Source organism: Lissotriton vulgaris, chromosome 4_1 (genome assembly GCF_964263255.1).
Source record: "Lissotriton vulgaris chromosome 4_1, aLisVul1.2, whole genome shotgun sequence".
NCBI lineage: Eukaryota > Metazoa > Chordata > Amphibia > Caudata > Salamandridae > Lissotriton > Lissotriton vulgaris.
Genome location: NC_141691.1, coordinates 320,326,748 through 320,347,955, shown reverse-complemented (window position 1 = coordinate 320,347,955; position 21,208 = coordinate 320,326,748). Strand labels below are relative to the sequence as shown.

At 44.6% G+C, this 21,208-nt stretch overlaps 1 protein-coding gene across 2 annotated transcripts in view; it reads left to right on the top strand.

Moving 5' to 3' along the window:
* The window catches only part of FHL1 (four and a half LIM domains 1), a 321,710-nt gene extending 314,435 nt beyond the window's left edge, over nucleotides 1–7,275 (top strand). For both annotated transcript variants that reach the window (XM_086918670.1, XM_086918669.1), the window contains one exon: nucleotides 4,776–7,275. In XM_086918670.1, coding sequence (XP_086774796.1) covers nucleotides 4,776–4,930 — 155 coding nt within the window. In that variant the 3' untranslated portion in view covers nucleotides 4,931–7,275. The remainder of the gene's footprint in view (nucleotides 1–4,775) is intronic.
* The last annotated feature ends 13,933 nt before the right edge of the window (nucleotides 7,276–21,208 follow it).

Here is a 21,208-nt window from a genome sequence, read left to right as displayed (position 1 = left end):
GAATTACCCTAGGTGATATTGTCAACTCACCAAATGAGAACAAATATCTGCCTCTATAATGATTCAATCCTGTTGACCTAGGCGTTTCCTTGTTTTTATGAATCGTCTGTCGACTATTTCCGACGAGTTAAAGCGCGAATGGACCAAAAACTCATACAGTTTTTTAATTTATGGCAGATTTGTGGCTAATGTTGGAAATATGGTGCTAGACTCACCATTAGGTTGCCTCCGATAGTCTAGGAGTCTCACTGTCTTAGTCTTGTTGGGATTTGATTCTTCGTTGGTTATTTACCGCAATCTGGAGGTTTAAAAAGGGGCGGATCAATGAATGCTGGCACGTTATTGTAATACGGGATTCTAGGCAAGTATTCCCGCTGTGATAGCTGTACTCACCATAGTTTAGATTCTCGTCATTGTTCAGGGAGTCGAGAAACGGCCACCATCCGTTCTGATCTCTCTATCCTGATCGGTCTCCAAGTGCGGGGCCGCTAATGTGCTCACTTCCGCGTTTGACTCGAGGACGTTGCCTCGTCGCTAGGCAACCACACGTCACACGCTAATCGTGATGACGACATGGCGTTCATGGTTGTTAGTTGCTAGGTGACCTGTCTTAGTAATCATTGCGGAACTACGGAGTTACATTTGTAGACCGGAGTCACTATACAGTATTTGTATTTGAAGCTTGTGTTCAAAAGCGGGGGAACTTAATTATGATCAACCGCAAGTGATACAAGTTGCGGCGATAACCTGTCTTGGTAATCATTGCTCAACCTGTCTTGGTAATCATTGCGCAACTACGGGGTTAAATTTGTAAACCGGAGTCACTATGCAGTATTTGTATTTAAAAACTTATGTTCAAAAACGAGAGAACTTAAGTTTGATCAACCGCAAATAATACAAGTTGCGGCGATAACATAGCATTCGTGGTCGTTTATTTCATGCTACTGGATGACCTGTCTGCAGTCATCGTGCAATTACTGTTGTTTGTTTGCGAATACGGACCCCTGTAGAGTATTTATATTACAGACGGGGGAACCTATATTTAATCAAACGGACCAGGGAGAATGCATTGGCACTATTAATGCACATAACTGACACATGTGTATAGACAGTGTTAAAACATTTCATAGAAGGGGAATATGTATTCACCTAAACAATGCATAAATATTACAGATATAGAGGTGAATACAAGCATCTTAAGACATCTCGCACTGGTTCAATTGTGGGAGTCCTATCTATTTTGGGGCAACACTGGGTATCGACATTGATAATGCATGCCATCGATGAGAGACTATGAGGCCACTTTTCAAATGAATACAGATTACACATATATAGACAATGTTCAAGCGTTTCATGGGTGGGGATTACAAAGTAAATGGATACATACATCTATAAACCTTTCCCACTAATCCGGTTACAGTTGTCCCATCTGCCTGGCTGTTTCCTCTCTTTCATTCAAGCCCTGTTGTACACTGTTTAAGGAGTGTATCCATCTGCATTCTTTGTAGGTCATTGCCTTTGTTAGAGAACCTCCCCTGGCACCTATGGTTACTTTCTCACAAACTCTCCACCCAAGTTCCTCTGGTTTGTGTTTGAGGGTGTTATAATGCTCAACCAGTGGGTCCCCAATTGTGTTGCATCTAAGTCTGCTCATGTGCTGTAGTATTCTTGTTTTAACTTTTTGCATCGTTTGACCCACATACACCAACCCACAGGGACAATTGATGGAATATATCACATGGGTGCTGTTACAATTCGTGAAGTGGGACAATCTATATGTTTTTGAGTTATGAGTGAAGCTTGATCCTTCCTGACACGAATCGCAGGCTTTGCAACTACCACACTTGTGGTGACCCACCACTGGTGGCAGATTCATCATGCTCCTTAGATCTGGCTGTTTGGGGTGGTCTAGGAATGCCCTGATCACTGTGTCCTTGATATTCCGTCCTCTTTTGAAAGCGAACAGCGGTTGCTCTTCCATCTGCAACTCTGTTGCCACTAGGTTCCAGTATCTTTTTATAGTCTTTTTAATGTCTGCACTCTTGGTGTTGTATGTGGTTACACACACTAAGCTCCTTGTCTCATCCATTCTCTCCCTGGGTTCAAGTAATTGCTCCCATGGTTGATACCATGCACGTTTCTTCACTCGTTTGAACAAACCTGATGGATAACCCCGTTTCTTTAAGCGTGATGTCAAGTCATCAGCCACCTGGCAAAAGTCATTTCTCCGGTAGCAGTTCCTTCTTAACCTCAGGTATTGCCCATAGGGCAAATTGTCCCTAAGGTTCCTCGGATGGTGGGATCCATACATCAAAAGCGTATTCCTTTCCATAGGTTTACGGAATAAATCCGTATATAGCAGACCTTCTTCGGATTTGAATGTGAGGTCCAAGAAGTTGATGGAATCCGAACTATGTGCCATTGTAAACTGAATGTCGTTGCTTTTACTGTTCAACCAGGTGTTCAATTCTTTTAATTCGATTTCATCTCCAGACCAAATCATCAGCACATCATCGATGTACCGTTTCCATACATCAATTTGGATGTACCATGTTACAACGCATACCGTTACAACTACCTACCATTACAACGCGACCATTACAACGCATACCATTACAACGCACAGCGCTTTGAGGTGCTGGATAGTGGTAAGTATAATTTACTATTCTAACTCCAGTCCCCGTGGACACTAGGGAAGGTGTTGGATAGTAAATTAAACTTATTCCCTATCCTAGAGCGCCCCCCAACGCAATGCGTTGTAATGGTATGCGTTGTAAAAGTCGCGTTGTAATGGTAGTGCGTTGTAACAAATGCGTTGTAACAGGTGTATACCGCTGGGGGGATGTACCATGTTACAACGCATACCGTTACAACTACCTACCATTACAACGCGACCATTACAACGCATACCATTACAACGCATAGCGCTTTGAGGTGCTGGATAGTGGTAAGTACAATTTAGTCCCCGTGGACACTAGGGAAGGTGTTGGATAGTAAATTAAACTTATTCCCTATCCTAGAGCGCCCCCCAGCGCAATTCGTTGTAATGGTATGCGTTGTAAAAGTCGCGTTGTAATGGTAGTGCGTTGTAACAAATGCGTTGTAACAGGTGTATACCGCTGGGGGATGTACCATGTTACAACGCATACCGTTACAACTACCTACCATTACAACGCGACCATTACAACGCATACCATTACAACGCATAGCGCTTTGAGGTGCTGGATAGTGATAAGTATAATTTACTATTCTAACTCCAGTCCCCGTGGACACTAGGGAAGGTGTTGGATAGTAAATTAAACTTATTCCCTATCCTAGAGCGCCCCCCAGCGCAATGCGTTGTAATGGTATGCGTTGTAAAAGTTGCGTTGTAATGGTAGTGCGTTGTAACAAATGCGTTGTAACAGGTGTATACCATCAATTTTGGCCAGGTACGGATTACTTAGATCGTATAGGTGTTCCTCTTCGTAATGGTCCATGAAGATATTCGCCAAGCTGGGGGCATATGTTGCGCCCATAGCGACTCCTTTACACTGAAAATAGAATTGGTTTTTGAATACAAAGAAGTTCTTTCTCATTGCTATTTCCAGGATGTTGATCAGGAAGTCAGTTGGTATCCAGTGAGGTTGTTCCCTCTTATCAAGTGTAGTTTTGATTACTTCCAGTGCGGCTGCTTGAGGGATTGACGTGTACAAAGATGACACATCTAGTGTCACCAACATCTGTTTTGTGTCATCAAAGGGTTGTCCTTCGAGGAGTTGGATGATGTGCATGATGTGCATGCTGTCACATACGTATGATTTCGTACGTGCCACCCAAGGCTGTAAAAAATGGTCAATAAATGTATTCAGGGGCTCCAGGATCGAGCCGCAGCCTGATACTATGGGCCTACCCGGTGGTTTTTCAAGTCTCTTGTGCACTTTAGGTAGCGCATATATTGTTGGAGTCCTGGGTTCCTGCTGGTTTAGAAAATCATGTTCATGTTGGCTCTAAAAGCCATCTTCCATTCCATTTTTGGTTACAGTTTCAATTAGTGCCCTTATTATTTCCGAGGTAGGATCTCCTCTTATCTTGCTGTAGCTGTCTTCAATCTGGAGTTGTTGCTCAATCTCACCGACATAGTCTTGTGTATTTTGTACCACGATTGAATTGATGCGCCGTATTTGTAAATGATCTTTATGCATATCTTAAGGAGTCAGTTGAAAACTAAAAGATAAAACATGAATGAAAAATAATTCACTGATTAAAAAACATGTCCTGACCCTTCCTCTTGTTTGGTTTGCACTTAATGATTTAATCCAGATGTCGTAATACTATTATGCCATAAATATGTTTTGAGATACGTACAGTATTTGAAGCAATTTTGTTCTTACCCGACAGGACCATTGTTGATAATATCATTGTATTGCCCAGGTTCTGAGGGACACTGGGCTACCCCACAGGAAATTTACTCTACAAAAAACAGTGAACACCCACAATCGTATAAGCTTGTGGGAAGCCACAAACATTTTGGAGATAGTTTCTCACTATAGGAAGACATACATATTTACTCCAGTCACCCTTGGGAAGTCTTCATAATTTCATATAAGAATTTGGAGGAGTAGAAATGTACGGCCATCATAGATTTGGGGAGATTTTTGTGACTTACAAAAAAAAAGTTTAAAAACCTACTTCAAACATAGGAAGAAATCAATTTAAATAGATTTCTAACATTTCAAATTTCAACTTTGTATCTCATTTAATATATTTTTTTTGTTTGCTTTATTTCCAAACAGGGTTCGGAAAAGGGTCTAACGTCGTTTCCTATGAAGAAAAGTCTTGGCACGACTACTGTTTCAACTGTAAAAAATGCTCCCTTTCTCTGGCAAACAAGCGCTTTGTGTGCGTCCAGGATCACATTTACTGCCCTGACTGTGCCAAGAAAGTCTAAAGAGGAGGCGCACTGTGCACTGTCTATTGAAGTTCTGTGCATCTTACTTCTATGACTGCACCATCGCACCTTATGCTGCATGTCAGTGCACACACCTGCACAAGCTCCTCCCTTTCATTTGTTTCCATGGCACACCACAGCTCAAAAGGAAACTGCATGACAATTTACTTTCAAAATACAGTAGTATTAAAGCTTTGCCATTTCCTTTGCCTTTCCAACCTGAAATTAACTAAAGAAAATTACACTTTTATGTAAGCATTAATGTCAAAGTATCAAAGTAGGAAGTAATCGAATGCACTTCATTTAAAACATCTAACCATATAGTGTATTTTCTGCATGATGAACGCAAACTTAAGCTTACTGAGAAATAATTAGCTTTCCTATCTTCATTAATCAGTACATGCATAAAAACATAGCTATCACATTCTCAACTTGCAGAAAAATTATGTACATCACACAGTTTCTAACACATATAAAGGGCACTTTGTATTATCTGTCTAACCAGCATACATACGTGAATTTGTTTTAGTACACGAAAACGGACTTATTTACTCAATCTGACAAAATAAATTAAACAGATACGCAATAGTGTTGGGTATGGCTACTTGCATAAGATTGTTTTCGCTGACGGATCTTGAAACGGATTACAATAATTTCCTGTTTCTGAGTTATTGGCACAAACGAGTAATTGGCCATAATATCAATATCACTGTGTGTTTGTCCTCTCTTTTTAACTTGTCTTTGCAATAGTAAAATATTTAGTTCAAGCAATATGTTTTTATCCAAATGTCATTAAGTCATTGATTTATAATTTTTCATCACGGAATGAACTTTACTTCAATATGCACGTACTTTATTATGCAGGCGAGGGTTTGTGGTATACAAGTATGTATGTGTATTAATGCCATGACTGTAAAAATAAATGTGGCTGTTATTGGAAAGACGTGTACTAATAAATACACATTCGTAAATGTATTACTAGAATGGATAGGTCACATTCTATGTTTTAACATACTTTTTTTAACTTACTTTATAAATCTCGTTTTATTCCTCACGGATAACCTGTTAGAATCAAGCTACTGCGAAGACAACTGGGGCCACACTCAAACACCTAATTTATGTGTTTTTATTTTTCTCACTGCTCATATTTAATCCGTTCTGTCCTTATTTTTGGTTTTAAATGCCATGTGTATATATCTACTGCACATTAAAACCAGCATGGCATTAATCATATGTGGAGATCTGCAGAGAATATTATGCTACTTATCAGGGTAGTTGCAGATGGAGTATTGTAATTTAGCTTCTTTTGGGTTGTGGCACGAACCCTCACTCTGCGATGGTAATACAACGTACTATGCATCTGCATATACTTTATATGTGTGTTACCAGGCAGCTCATATAGAGGTATAACGTGGTTAGCTACTGTTATGTGACAAAAAGCAGTGTTTTCAAACCCACATGTTATGGAGATTTTACAGTGCATTACTTTTCATAACTTGCTGAAATGGTATCAATTTAGTAAACTATGGATTATATCCAGTGGCAGGCAGGGGACATTAGCTGGCATCCTTCTCAAATCACTACTTTCTAAAGCATACTAAGTCATTCAGATGATGAAAACTTCAAAACATGCTTACCCGTTACAAAATGTCAAAAAGGTGAGGTTTCAGCAGCGCAAAAGTAATCAACCAGTGCCCGTTTTTGGGCTGAACAACGGAGACTGTGACTGCCCATGTCCTCATCGCTACAGAGAAAAACGTGGTTCTTAAAAGAGTCAATAATACATTAGCAAATATTCCACATCTGAATTTTCATAAACAAACATTCTCTATTCTTTTAGTACAGACACATAAACCCAGAATATGACTGATTGCTTTCAGTAAACATTATCCTGCTTGAAACAAGCATATTTTATTCTTGATAACTATAAGAAATGTACTTGGAAAATGCAAACTACAGAATGGATAATGTGTGTTTTATGATCCAAGAAAGCTATACTAGGCTTCTTGTCACTTTTACAAACCACTCGATCTTGGGTCCCATAGTTTATTGTGTCGCTTGAACCTCTCCATGGCATTACATCACAATCAGGTTATCTGTAGGTATCCCCCCACCCCCTCTTACTACGTATGGCTATATTTGGGAATCAGTGAAAGAAAGTGTCTAGTTAAAGTTATGTCCTTATATAGTTCAGTATATATTACACTGTGTAAAACGGATGTGCTTTTCTATACATGTTTGCATCTTCTGTTTCTTTTTTCTCTCTACAAAAATGTATGTAACACAGTTGGAGCTTTGCAAGACTTGTGCCTTTAAAATCATATCTAATAAAAATGTAACCCAAACAGCTTTTGTTCATATTTTCAAATGTAGAACTGATATTTTCTCCTTTGCTAAAAAAAAAAAAAAATGTCTGACAGTCGCTTTGCACAGATGACACATTACGCCTAGCAGCACAGGCAGGGCACATGCATTGCAGTGCACTTTGAGACCAAATGGCACTGATAGTACAACCTTTGTTTTACTATGGTAGATTACTATTTATCAAACATAAAGGATTTTTATAGTTTTCTGAGATGAATATGATTATCACTGAAGGGATTATTTACTGGTATTTTGGCAACCAGTCATAGAGAGCAGAGCCCTACCTGGAACTGCAGAACAAAAACTGGTCATGGCTGGTTGAAATGGCTTCAGAACGCCTATCCTATTTAGTATTTAGGACAGACCTTCCAATGCCATCTCAGCTGTTGAGGTCGAGCCTAGGGGCAGTGTACATGCGCTGCTCTGTGAGGCATGCTGTAATGTCTCTGGGAAGTTAGAAGACACCCACCACACGCCCACCGCTTGTGATTGGTTACTTGGTCCGCCTTTATAAATTCCATAGTTTTGGCTCGTGAATAAAGTACATGTGTCCCGCCTTGTGGCTATTTTGTTTCCCCCCCTTGCGTTTGCCCCTGCTGCATGGATCTCTTCGATTCCGGCCATTTGATCTTGTACCTGCACTACTTATTCTTTTGCCTTGGCTTGTTTGGTAATTTCCTGTCGGCTTTTACTTTCCTCCCACCCCCTCCCTGTTGTCCTTGTTCACTTTGCTCCCAGCCCCTCCCATTGTCAGAATTCCCTTTGCTCCCGCCCCTCAACCTGTTGTCAGTGTTGTTTTTTTTCATGCCCCTCCTCCTGTTGTTCCTATTGCTTTTTTTCCCGCCCCTCCCCGTTGTCTGTGATGTCTTCATTCTGCCCCCTCCCATCGTCCACATTCCCTTTGCTCCCGTACCCCTCCCCCGTTGTCCATGTTGTCTTTCTTCTCGCCCCTCCTATTGTCAGTATTCTCTTTGCTCCTCCCCTCCTCCCCGTTGTTCGTATTGTCTTTCTTCCCGCCCCCCTCCCATGCTCACCCATGACCTGCACAGCCGTAACTGGCTAGGGAAGATGTGCGGCATCTGCGCTGGACAGGTAAGGGAGGTTTGTTTCTATTTGCCTCCCCCCACAGCCGGGGGGTGTGGTTGAAGAGGGGGGGGGGGTGATTCCCACAGTACTGACGGTGGTTGCTCCTGACCTGGGCAGAAGAGCACACTATCATGTGCCTCTGTTCTTAAAAAGTTCTCTTGGCTTCGGTTTGCTTTTTTTGGCATTCCAGAATCCTGATGCTTTTACCAATCCAACTCAGATTGGTATTTAATAATAAAAAAAACATGATCCCATTAATAATCAAACTAGGTGAAGTGAAACTAGTTTCTGCAAGTCAGAATACAGTCAATAAGGCTTAGGAAAAGATAAGGTAAGAGATGCCATCACAGGACCAGTTCACAATCTGTGTAGAAGTACATATTTTTTACACATTATACATTTATATATGTTTATACACAAGCACTCATCACCAACAGGATGGACTACGGCAACACTGTCTACAGTGAAATCTCCAAACAACTCCTATACAGACTCCAGACCATCCAGAACACCATTGTAAGACTCATACTAGACCTCACACGCTGCACCCACATCACACTGCACCTCAGGAAGCTTCACTGGCTCCCCATTCACAAGTGCAGCCAATTCAAACTTCTCATACACAACACAGCACCAGAATACCTGATCAGCCGCATATACTTTTACCAACCCACCAAACACCTATGATCTGCCTCACTCTCACTCGCACACATGTCCCGTATCTTCAAAAGAAAATCTGGAGGTCGTTCAATCTCCTACATTATACCCAAGATATGGAACAACCTCCCTCAACTCATCAGAGCCGCCTCCTTACTTCCTGAGTTCCGCAAGAAGCTGAAGACCTGGCTCTTCTTGTAAACACCTTGGGACCTCACAAGTACACACCGTGCCCAAGTGCATAAATACTCCCTTGGCTGATTAGTGTGCCATACAAATCAACATGACAATGTATTTAAAGTAGTTTTGTGTCTTGTGCAATATACTAGTAGCAGTCTTCTCTTGTATTCAAGCCTCCACAGGCAGAAACCAGTCTCTTCCCTTCTCTATTCATGCTTCACCCTCCACTTTATGGGATCTCACATTAGAAACTAGTTCTTGATCACTAAGAGGGTTCGAGGGTTCAGAAAGAGTGCTGGTCCCAGCAGCACTGGGGTGGATTCACCATTAATAGACTTGACTGAAGGTTTCGTTTTCGACCCTAGAAATCAATTCAAAATAACATTTGAACGTTTGTTAGATCAGATTATATGAAAAGTAAGAGCAAATGATATTTTAAAGGTACTGTTACTACAAAAATAATCATTCTAATCTAGATTATGGTGCTGTTGAAATCTTTCTTTTTCAAGCTGTACTGGGCTTTATACATCAACTCTTCTTTATCCATCTCTTAGGACTAATCTGTAGATTCAACTGAGGATGGAGGATACCGTGATTATCGTGGTGGAAATTCATTCACCAATTCACCCCGCCCTTAAAAGGGTATATGCCGTTAGTGATTTTTGTTGTTATGTTAGGGTGACTGTGCAAAGGCAGCTGAGACTCCACATTAATCTTTTATTTAAATATGTGGGGAATATGACAGGGAATCACATGCTTTTTAACAATATCTTCTGTTTATCAAATTGAAGTTCATGAAAAAAAAGTTTGGTTTGGGGCGGCAGTGCCAGGGGTGCAACTAGACCCTAACTTCGGTGGGGGCTAACAATCCCATTACTGTATCAAACAAGAAATCCACGAGTCTGCCGAGCTGGAAACAGCTCTAAGGCATAGACAGTACAGGCGTTAAATTCCTACTCAAATATGGGGGGGGAGTCCTTTAAAGAGGACGGAATCCCGTCACCCACCGTGGTGGCATGCTTCATCATCTGGGCTCGCCTCTTGGTTGCAATATCTAGTGTAACCAAAAGCTACAACCCCCTCACTGTGAGGGAGGAGCTCAGAGATGTTTTAATGAACAATTTGTCAGATATCCTTAAATTCTTTTGATGCGAAGTGTTGGATAAATTAAGGGTGATGGTTTCCAGTGCAAAAAAGTGTTGTGAAGAGTGATCTAAAATTGGCTACCAAGAGAAAAAAGAGTTTATTAATTAACTCTTGGTGTCAAGGTTAAAAAACAGTGTATGTGCAGTTTAGGAAATAATGACTGCACTAGTCCGAAAATCAGGTCTACATCTTTCTGCCATCGTGATAAAATTATGATCGCGGCCTTCCTCAGACCTAGATAGCCAAGTCAAGTCAAAACCACTTTATTCGATTAATTAAAATCATAAAAGTATACTAGACATTTATAACACTATTTAAAAACATGTTTAAAAGTCAATTAATTAATACAATTTCAGTTATAATGACTATTAAAACCCGTTATAAAAATAATTACACAATTCCATTTCCATTTGAGCCCAACAATCCATTATTTAAATACATGATACAAAAATAGTTAGCTTTCAGCGTTTAAAAGTCCAATCTTGATCTCCTAATTCTTACAGATGCAGCCAAAAAACTGGCGATACAGTACGTAGTTACGGGGGCTTCCATCATTTGCAAAAATAGCAATGCGGGCTTATACTGTGTAAATCTCATCTCTTTCAGTATTGGTTTTACAAATCTGTTCCGGGGTTCAGAATACAAGGGGCAGAAAAACAAAAGGTGCGCAGTGTCCTGGGCGGACTGATCATCACATTTACATGGAGTCGAATCCTCAGGCCTACACCAACCTTTCTCATCCCAAGAACCATATTGCTTTGATTGAAACGGAATTTTGTCAGCAACCATCTATGGAAAAAATTTGTCACCACTGACAAATAAGGAGCCAACTCAAGGGATGTGGTTACCATTACATGTGCCTTCACAGAGGGTTTGCCTTGCTCATCCGCTTCACGCTCGGCAACACAGAGCATAGTGAAGTTAGTCTTCACCCAAACTAGATCTGCTTTACACAGGGATTCTGGTCTAACAAAAATCTCAGGTCTTCCTAGCTTCACAGCCAAGGACTCTACATAGGACAACCCCTGAATGTCCCTCATGTGATCTAGTTTAAGACAATCTTTTATGATCTTATGATTAAGGCTAAGGTTCGGGTTTAGCCAGAGCTTAATCCATAACAGGATCGGAGCTAGTTTTATCATGTCTGTGATGTATCCCAGACCTAGCTCAAGGTGTAGGGAGTAAGTTGCTGTTGACTGAGGTAGGCCCAACAATGACCGCAGGAATTTGTTTTCCTCCGTTTGGATGCGGTCAGGTTTTACAGACCCCCAAATTGCCGCCCCATATCTTGCAATAGAGACTGTCTTGGCTTTATAAATAGCCAAGATCGCCTCTGTGGGTTTCCCCCCTAATCTTTTAGCGAACCCCAAAACTGCAGTGGCAGAGCTTCTCACCGCATTCGCTTTGGATGTTAGCTGTGGTATCCAAGTACCCCTATGATCGAATACTACACCCAAGTAGGTGAAAACCTTTACGCTAGAGATAACCTCGCTGCCACAAAAAAAGGTTTTATCTTTACTTTTAGAGCAACCTACTGACATTGTGTGGGATTTGCCACTGTTAATCACCAAATCTAGACTGGACATAAAAGTTCCAAAAGAATCAAGCAGCTTTTGCAGGGCAATCGGGGTCCTAGCTATCAGCACCGCGTCGTCGGCATAGAGGAGCACCGGAATTGGCGTACCCCCCATGCACGGAATATCCTGAGTGACAGCTGTTAGGTTAGCCTCCAATGAATTCACGTATAACGTGAATAACATGGGGGCCAAGATACAGCCTTGGCGCACCCCTCTGCTGGACCTAAAACTCGCTGTACATTTCCCCTCTGTGGTCATCCTAATGGAGGCATTCAGATCTTTATGCAACTCCGCTAGGAAATGCACCAAGGAGCAGTCAAGGCCCATCTTCAATAGCATAGTCCACAGCCTTGATCTATTGACTAGATCAAAGGCTGTGGATAGGTCCATGAAGCCTAGGAATATGGATCCCCTTTTAGCCCTCGTGTACTTGGATATTATGAGTTGAAGATTGAGTCATTGGTCCTCCGTGCTCCTCCCCACTCTAAAGCCGTATTGTACATCTGTCAGAATGTTATTCCCTTTGGCCCAAGATGTTATTCTATCCAGGACAACCTTCCCTAGGATTTTGATAGAGGAGTCCAGCAATGATATAGGCCTATAACATCTTGGGTCTCCCCTCTGACCTTTTTTAAATACTGGAATTATAGTAGCTCTGGACCAAGATTTAGGGAATCCCACAATGGCTGAGGCATTAAAAACTTTAGTTAAAATATCAGGCCAGTACAGAGAATTTACCTTAAACATATCAGCGGGAAGCCCATCAGGGCCCGGGGTCTTTCGACCCGCAGTACCCTCGATTGCTTTAATGACTTCAGCTATATAAATCTAACAGGCGCCAAGGGGAGTTTGGACACAGGGACTTCAAAAGATTCCTGCTCCATATTACTACCGTAGATTTTTTCAAAATGGCTAAGCCAGTCTTCCTCAGAGATGTTAAGTTCCAACACCGCGTTTTGGTCACGAGAGAACAATGGGGTATTAATAATTGACCAAAACTTGGCACTATTTTTTAGGGTAGCTTTGTCGATGAGCTCCGCCCAAGCTTTGCTCTTTAATTCATTTTTACGTGCTTGGATTGCCCTGGAATAATCCTTTCTGAGCTGCACCGCTAGGACTTTATCCCTTGGACGAGCATTAAGTGCTCTTTTAAGGAGGTTATGGGCTTTACTGCAGTTATTATGAAACCAGCCCATTACCGGTCTATTTATACCTCCCTGGCCTTTAGCTGTTAAATTCATGGCCACTGTCCGACAGATACCTTCAAAGGAAGTTAAAACCTCCTCGCCCTTAGAGAGGGGATTGACACAAAAATGTTTAATCTTCTGCAGCCATTGATGTTAAGTTAAGGAAAAAATCATCAGGAACTACCTGTCCCCATTTGATCCTTCTCCCCTGATCTTTAGCTTTGACTGGTATAACAGCCTGTGGAGTAGCAGAAGAATTTAGGAGCGAAAAACCATTAGCTAACTCCATCCCCACGGGGTTGTGATCACTCAATGGCATGGCTAAAGCATTATAAAAAATCACATATTTAAGAAGACCTAATGATAGAAAAATATATCAATTATCGATTCACAGTCCCTTCCAGTATATGTGGCTACTCGTGAACTTTTATCATAGAGCTCTGCCTCATACAGATCATTACTAGTGTCAGATTGTACAATGTGGTCTAGTGGTTGGGGTGGAGTTAAGAGGGAGGAACAGGAACGGGAGGGGCCAGTGACCGGAACCAGGGCAGTTAGAGCAGGGACCTGAAGCAAGTTGGAAGCACGCAATAAAGCTCCGTAATTTACAAGTAGTGGTGTCTGTGGTCATTGGTAGCAGGATGCTACAACTGGCGACGAGGGTGGGATGAGTAAAACCCCACAAGCCACAGCACCTCGTGGAATTATCCTGTGCCTGCAGCGTCGAGAAGCGAGCTCCGCTGCTGAAGGAAAGCGGCACCAAGAAGAAGAAACCGCCGCTGCACGAAGCTGCCCCAGAGAGAGGCTGGCAGCCGGTGACCCTGTCCCTTGGAGGCCTGGAGGGAGAAGAGAGGGAGCCGCAGTGACGAGCGTCGGAGCGCTCAAGAAGGCGGAACAGTTCGTGCCGAAACGCGACATTGCTGGATGCACGTACCCCAGCATAGACAGATAGAACAGAGGTCGGGAGCCCACCCCGACTCTGTCCGGCGCCCAAGAAGCGGAAAGGAGTGCCCCCGGGCGAAGAGCATCGCCCCCAGAAGACCTGGCGGTAAGCGCTGTCGAGCGCGTAGAACTGGAGCTTGAGTGGCCCCGGCGTTAGGAACCTCACGCCTGATGCGTGTGCCTTTGACGCGCTGTCGCCGAGTGGCAGCGGCCCCCCCCCTCCCCTAGCGCAGCGAAGCGGGAACTCGCTCCAACCTCACCTGTGGACACGTGAGGGACCTGGAGAAGCGCTGACGTCCCTGACCGACGGCCGTTGAGTCCGCCCGGCCCGGTGAGTGAGCATCGAAATGCAAAACAAAAATGAATAGAAAGCAATGAGGGCCCAGATCTCGTCGAAAACGAGATCTCCAAGTCGGCGGCCATCTTAGAAACAGGCGATTTCCTCCAATCCCCTGTCAGGAATCTGAGTCGGCCATCTTAAAGTCAGGCCAATAGAGGTAAAGAAACAAACATCAGTAAGTGTAAGCTAACAAGCACTGACAAACACAAGGGAACAACCAAAAGAACAAGCATTGGTAAATGAAATGATGACATTGAATGAACACTGGCAAGTGACGGACTATGTCGATGAACGCACATTGACAGAATACAAGTAAGCAAGCATTGGCAACAGCAATAACAAAGACAAACAAGTACAAGTAAATGCAAGAGCTGCATTAGGACACGCAAAGGTGAATGCGAGACCAATAACAGCGACGGACTATGTCAATGGACGCGCATTGACAGATACAAGTAAGCAAGCTTTGGCAAAAGCAATAACAAAGACAAACAAGCACAAGCAAATGCAAGAGTTGCATTAGGACACGCAACGGTGAATGCGAGACCAATAACAAAACGAGTATCAATTAACGCATGATACAAATAAAGACAACTGTAGACACAACAAGCACTGGCAAGTGCAAGAGACACACTGAGAACAAGCACAAACAAGTACGTGCTTCAAGTATAAACAGACATGAGCAAAAGCAAGCCTTGCTGCAAACAAGCATAAGCTGGCACAAACATCGAATGGTACTAAAACAAGCAAATGCAAACCCAGAACGCCACAAGCACGAGCCAATACAGACCTGGACAAACCAAGCACGGATAAATACAAGTCCCGAAGTCAGCGGGCACAGGCGAATGCGCATCCTAAATGCACCAAGCAACTACAGGCCTGGAACGTAACGAACGAAAGCAAGCACCGAAGCAACCTTCCCGCGTCACGCAAAGACAAATGATCAACAGCAAAGAGAACCCAAAATCACCTGCAGGTAGCAGGCCACCCCTATAAAAGTGGGAAGGTGCTGAGCCAAGTGTCATGTGTGGACCAGCTGAGTGGTGGCCATTTCCGAAATCAGGAAGTCCAAGCCTAACTCAGTGAAGTCTCCTGAAACAGTCGTGCTAAAGGCGGACAGAATACAGCAGTCACCCAGGAGTGGCGAACCTGCCCGAAATCAAAGGAGACGGCTAGACACTGGATCCTGGCCGAAGAAAGTCAGCAGACAAGACGGGAAACAAAGCAAACTATTCTACGACGATCGCAGACAAAACACACCCTCCTCATGGCGGCGGTGAAAACAACCCCCCGGCCCAGTCCTTGCATTGAAGTACCACCCCCAGTGTCACAGACTGACGGTCGGAACTTGGGTCCCGAATGGAATCGGTGGCTGGATTCCCTAGATGATTTTCTTGATGCAATCGATGAACAAAGGGATGGACAATGTCTGACACTACTCCTCCAGCTAGTCGGTCATGAGGGCCGTCGCCTAATCAGATCATTTCCCAAAAGGGACACAGAGACCTATGGAAGACTCCAAGTGAAGCTACGTGCCCATTTTCATGCACTGGTGGAAGTGGATCATGCTCGCATCGCTTTCAATACAGCGCGGCAGGAACCAGGAGAACCACTGCCGAGATTCATTACCCGGTTACTAAGTCTGGTACCCTGTTGCCACTTTAACACATTTACTAATGAGGAAGCAGTTCGGCTCCGAATAATCGAAGGTTGTTCAAGCGCAGACACGAAGCGCAAGATTCTTCAGGAGCAATGGTCGCTAAAGAGAATCATCAGAGGGGCCGAGGCTGGAGTGCGAATAAAAGCAAAAGACTTCTCGAAAGACGTGCAATCAAATGCAAGACGCATGGATGTCTGGAAAGAGGCACCCCTCATGCCTAAGGGAGAGGCCCAAGAAACAAACAAAGCTGAAAAGAGGGAGGGTGAATCAGAGTCAAGAATCCAGAGACAGAGCGTCATGGAACACTCCAAGTCATCATCACAAAAGACCAGGATGAATCAGGATCGCGAAAGCAGTACGGATGCAACCTCATGGAGCTATTCAACCTCAAGGAGTCAGTCAACAGATGAGGACACTGATACAACCTCACAAAGTTATTCAACCTCAAGGAGTCCGTCAACCGATGACGAGAACGATTATGAAACAGATGAAGTGTCAAGCAGGACAAATCACACCCATGGACAAGATGGCAGATTGCTCAACAAGAAGGTAAGAAAGATGACCTACGGAAGAAGGGACCTATCCCGTCAATGCCGGGAACCAGCACGCGGACAACCCCGGCCATCCTCCCGCCATGCACTAAAGTCTACAGATGAGTCCGAGGAAGCATCAAGCAGTGAGACAAATCACCCCAATGGCACGGACGTTAACACAAACAACAAGCAAGAAAAAGAAACCAACCACATGAGGAGTGGCAAGCCACTCAGACACCGGAAAGGGAGAGGCATGTGCACTACAGACAGTTGTGTCAACGAGAAAGCGGAGAAGAGACAATTGATGTCCCGTGTCAACGAGAAAGCGGAGAAGAGACAATTGATGTCCCGTGTCAACGAGAAAGCGGAGAAGAGACAATTGATGTCCCGTGGAAAGGGTGAAGACCAAATGCTCCGAGACCAAACTAATGACGTAAACGATCCCCCCACAGCAACAACACAGAGGACACAAAAGGAAACATACCCACGGAAATGTTCCGTAAACAACTCCGACTCCAGGAGCATGTCATCCCAGAATACCAACTCAATAAACATATCAGTCACGACGCCCTCAAAAGAACGTTCTCAGGGGAAATCGGCAACCGACTCCTCCGAGTCGGAAGACATGTCTGTCCGATCATTTGGGTCAACAAAATCATGGTCCCGACCACAGCCATGGCATCAATCACCCGAACGCACAACAGAACCAAAGGACAACACGTCACGTCAGCCATCGCCACCTCAAGACATGAATAAGATACCGTCACCCCTGATGGGGTCAGAGAGGTTGACTAAAAGAACTGATGGAAGGAGAACAGAGAGATGGGACAATATCTATTTAATGGCAAAGGACTATCCCGTCACCCTACGGGGAGGACCGAACGTGGTGACAGAAACGAACTGCCACCAAATGAGAGACAAACAGACACATGACCAGGTGGTCAAGGGTCTTGCCAGCCTCAACCACGAGCGGGAAGGGAAGAAACGAACAGTGGCAGCATATGAGGCCAAGAATCAAGACAGGACACCCACCTCAGACAATACATTGACGTCTGGCGTGCCCGACGGTGCACAGATGAACAGTGTTGCTCCCAACCGGACGAGACAAAGAGAAATAACTTTACAGGAGGGAGTTTGGAAGAAGACCGGAACATTATCCACTCCCAAAGAAGATCAACCGTCAACAGAACAAGAGTCACCAAGGCAAGCAGACTGCCACTGCCGAGTTGAGCCAGCAGCGGTCACACAACATGAAAGAACCATGACAACTGCGGAACTGGATAATAAGCCGCCCATACACAATGGGTCACACTCTCAGAAGTGCAATCCGGTAGTCAAGGATGTTTTGGCTAAGACGCCGGAAAGAGTGATCAACGTCAGGACCCCCACGGATTCGACGCTACTGATACTCGAAGAACAAGCTGTCCGCCAACCCGTGTGGTGGACTGAAGAACTGCGAACACTGTGGAAATTAAGTTCATTTTGTTAAGAAGGGGGGAGATGTCAGATTGTACAATGTGGTCTAGTGGTTGGGGTGGAGTTAAGAGGGAGGAACAGGAACGGGAGGGGCCAGTGACCGGAACCAGGGCAGTTAGAGCAGGGACCTGAAGCAAGTTGGAAGCACGCAATAAAGCTCCGTAATTTACAAGTAGTGGTGTCTGTGGTCATTGGTAGCAGGATGCTACAACTAGTTAGTAGGTTTTCAAGAACCTGCCCCTTCTGGTTATGTTCAAAGTGCGGGGGGGAAATACTGTCAGGGCCATCTGAATCGATTAGGTCACAATTTGAGCACAAATGTACATTAAAATCACCCAACAATATAAAATGACAATAAGTGGTTTGCTTTTCCTTATAAGTAGTTAAAAAATCTGTTAACCACACTAAATGCACATTAGCAGGGTAGCTATGTGGTGAATTATAACAGTTTACGAAGAGTATTTTGCAGCCATCGACCAAGGTTACCTCTATAGCAAGGAAATTATGTGTGGCACAAACAACCTTTACAATTTTACCCTTTACATTTACCGAGACCAACATCAAGAGACCCCCTCTATTCCGTCCCGCTGGAGAGGGCAAAGCGGTAAAAAAAATGAAGTAAAGCCATCCAACCAGAAATCGCATTCCGTGTCCCAAGTCTCTTGCATGGCGACAATGTCATATAACTTTACAAAGTTTAACCAGTTAGGGTCTCCTCTCTTGGACCGTAGACCGGCAATATTCCAGCTTAACAGCCTGACCTTATCCCCCTTATCAGGTGTACCCAATACCGGTTTATATCCATCGTTAGCAGAAGAAGGTACAGGAGCCATAGGGGCAGGGTCCACTATAACTTCATCAACCATACCCTCTCCGGCCCCCCGTCAATCGCACATCTCGAGTCCTGAGAGTGCGTCAAACCTATTATGTGTTGCAATGTGAGGTCCATATCTAAAAAAATTCTCCCTACCTAATCCCTGACTTTGACAAGTGGACCGTGGCCCAAACGGTGTAAAGGGACTCAATCCTCGGCTAGGGGTGGGGGCTCCTGTAAGGCGATTATAAAAATATCCCAAAGGACGCACAGAGATGCTGTTGTCATCATTCGTCATCGAGGCTGCCCTTAACAAGACTGTGGCCACGTGTTGAGGAAATTTGAAATTTACTATCACGCAATCCCCTCTACAGGTTTTGCGTGTGGGACCAATCCAATTTGCCCTCCTTGTTGTGATAATTTCTCCTGCATATTTTGTGGGGAAACCACAATTTGAGCTCAACCAGGATACGACTTTATTTTTGAGGGAATCATGTGATTCCTCAGGTGACTCAACCGCAAGCGAGTTTTGAGGTGGGACATTTGTCAGTACAATTACGTAGGAGGCACAATCCGGGGGTAAATTAATAAAATTGCTTCTCCTACTTGGGGCGGCAATTGGATTGGTAACAGGCCCTGGCTTTGAATGTACTACTGACCTAACTGGTGGAAGAGAGGGTGGAACTGAAGGAGCGGGGGATTCTGGGTCAACTCTGATAGACTGTTGTGTGGCATGAGTTTGTTTGTCAACATTGGCTACCTTCTTCCCACCAACCTCTGGGTGATCTATTCTAGTTGAGGGGGGTGGGTGGTTAACCTTATCTATGTGGGCTTACTGTTTCGCTAACAATCCTCCTAGTCTTTTTACCTCTGCAGTAACAGTATCCAGTTTACACACTAGAGGTTGGAGAGATTCCGCAAGTTTTGATTCAAATTTGGCTTCTAGGGTACGGATTAACAAGGCAAACTGCTCTGGGCTCAGGGTTATATTTGCCTCGTTTTTACCCTCCAGAATCGCAGTTGCCTCAGGGGAGGTGTGGTTATCTGGCAAATGAGTATCTACCCTTCTTTTATGAGTGTGCCTTCCCCCCCTTTTACTTTGTTGCTTCCTGCAGGTTCTAATGGGTCTAGTGTTTTTATGGGCAGGTACCACTTCTTCCTGCGAATCCGAGAGAGACTTGTCAAGAACTTCTATATCTGGAGCCCGGTGAATCAGTGCTTTTATTGCGTTGACTACCTCAGGCCCAATATCAGTGACAACTTCAGTCTCTGGAAGAACCTCCTGTGGGGAAGGACCCTCTATGGATTGATCCTGATCTGATAGATTACCTCTACCCAAGGAAGCCCTTCTATCATTGTTGATCTTATTTACCATTTTTACTAAAAAGTTGTCAATGGGGCCCGCCCCCGCAATAGCCTTGTACATGAGTACAGGTATACTTTAATAAAGGCTAACCTATTCACAAACTAAACCAATGGGCTCAACACCCAATGTTAATAGCGCAGCTGTTACAATTAGTCCTTCAGCCCTTACAGTCACTTTACCGGGCAGTTGAAGGTCGCCGAATAATTTCCACAGGGTCTCTGGCCCAGCCCAGCCTCTTCCTGCCCCTGACGGCCACAGACGGCCCGCCCTTTGCCCTGGCTTAGCCCAGGGCGCTCCCACGGGCGCGACTCGCAGGGCGCGAGGCGTTCTGGGCTTTTCACGCGCCTCCTGGCGCAGCGCTGGCGTCAATGACGCGCCACAACCGCCGGGGCACCTGGGGATTGTAGTCCCTGCCCTCGCAGTACTGGCGCTCAAGCCTGCTCTCCCCACAGCGCTCTGGTCTGGTCCGCGGTGTCACGGTGTTAGGTCGGCCGTTTCCCTCACGGCAATGGCTCACAGCCGGTCAGCAATGCCCCCGCTTCTCTGCTCGCCGCTCTGGGCTTTTCACGCGCCTCCTGGCGCAGCGCTGGCGTCACTGACGCGCCACAACCGCCGGGGCACCTGGGGATTGTAGTCCCTGCCCTCGCGGTACTGGCGCTCAAGCCTGCTCTCCCCACAGCGCTCTGGTCTGGTCCGCGGTGACACGATGTTAGGTCGGCCGTTTCCCTCACAGCAACGACCTAGATAGTAAGTGCTACTGCAAAAAATGTGTATGATAATTGACATGACAATACTACAGTTGGAATAAATACAACCTACATGAACTAGTGGTCTCGACCGGCTTTTGAGGCGGTGGTGTGACCTCGCCTGCCGGCAGCCTTATTACCACTCAGATCTCCATTGGCATTCCACCAACCTCTCCTGTGTGGGGTCTCTGGTAAGCAGATTGCCCA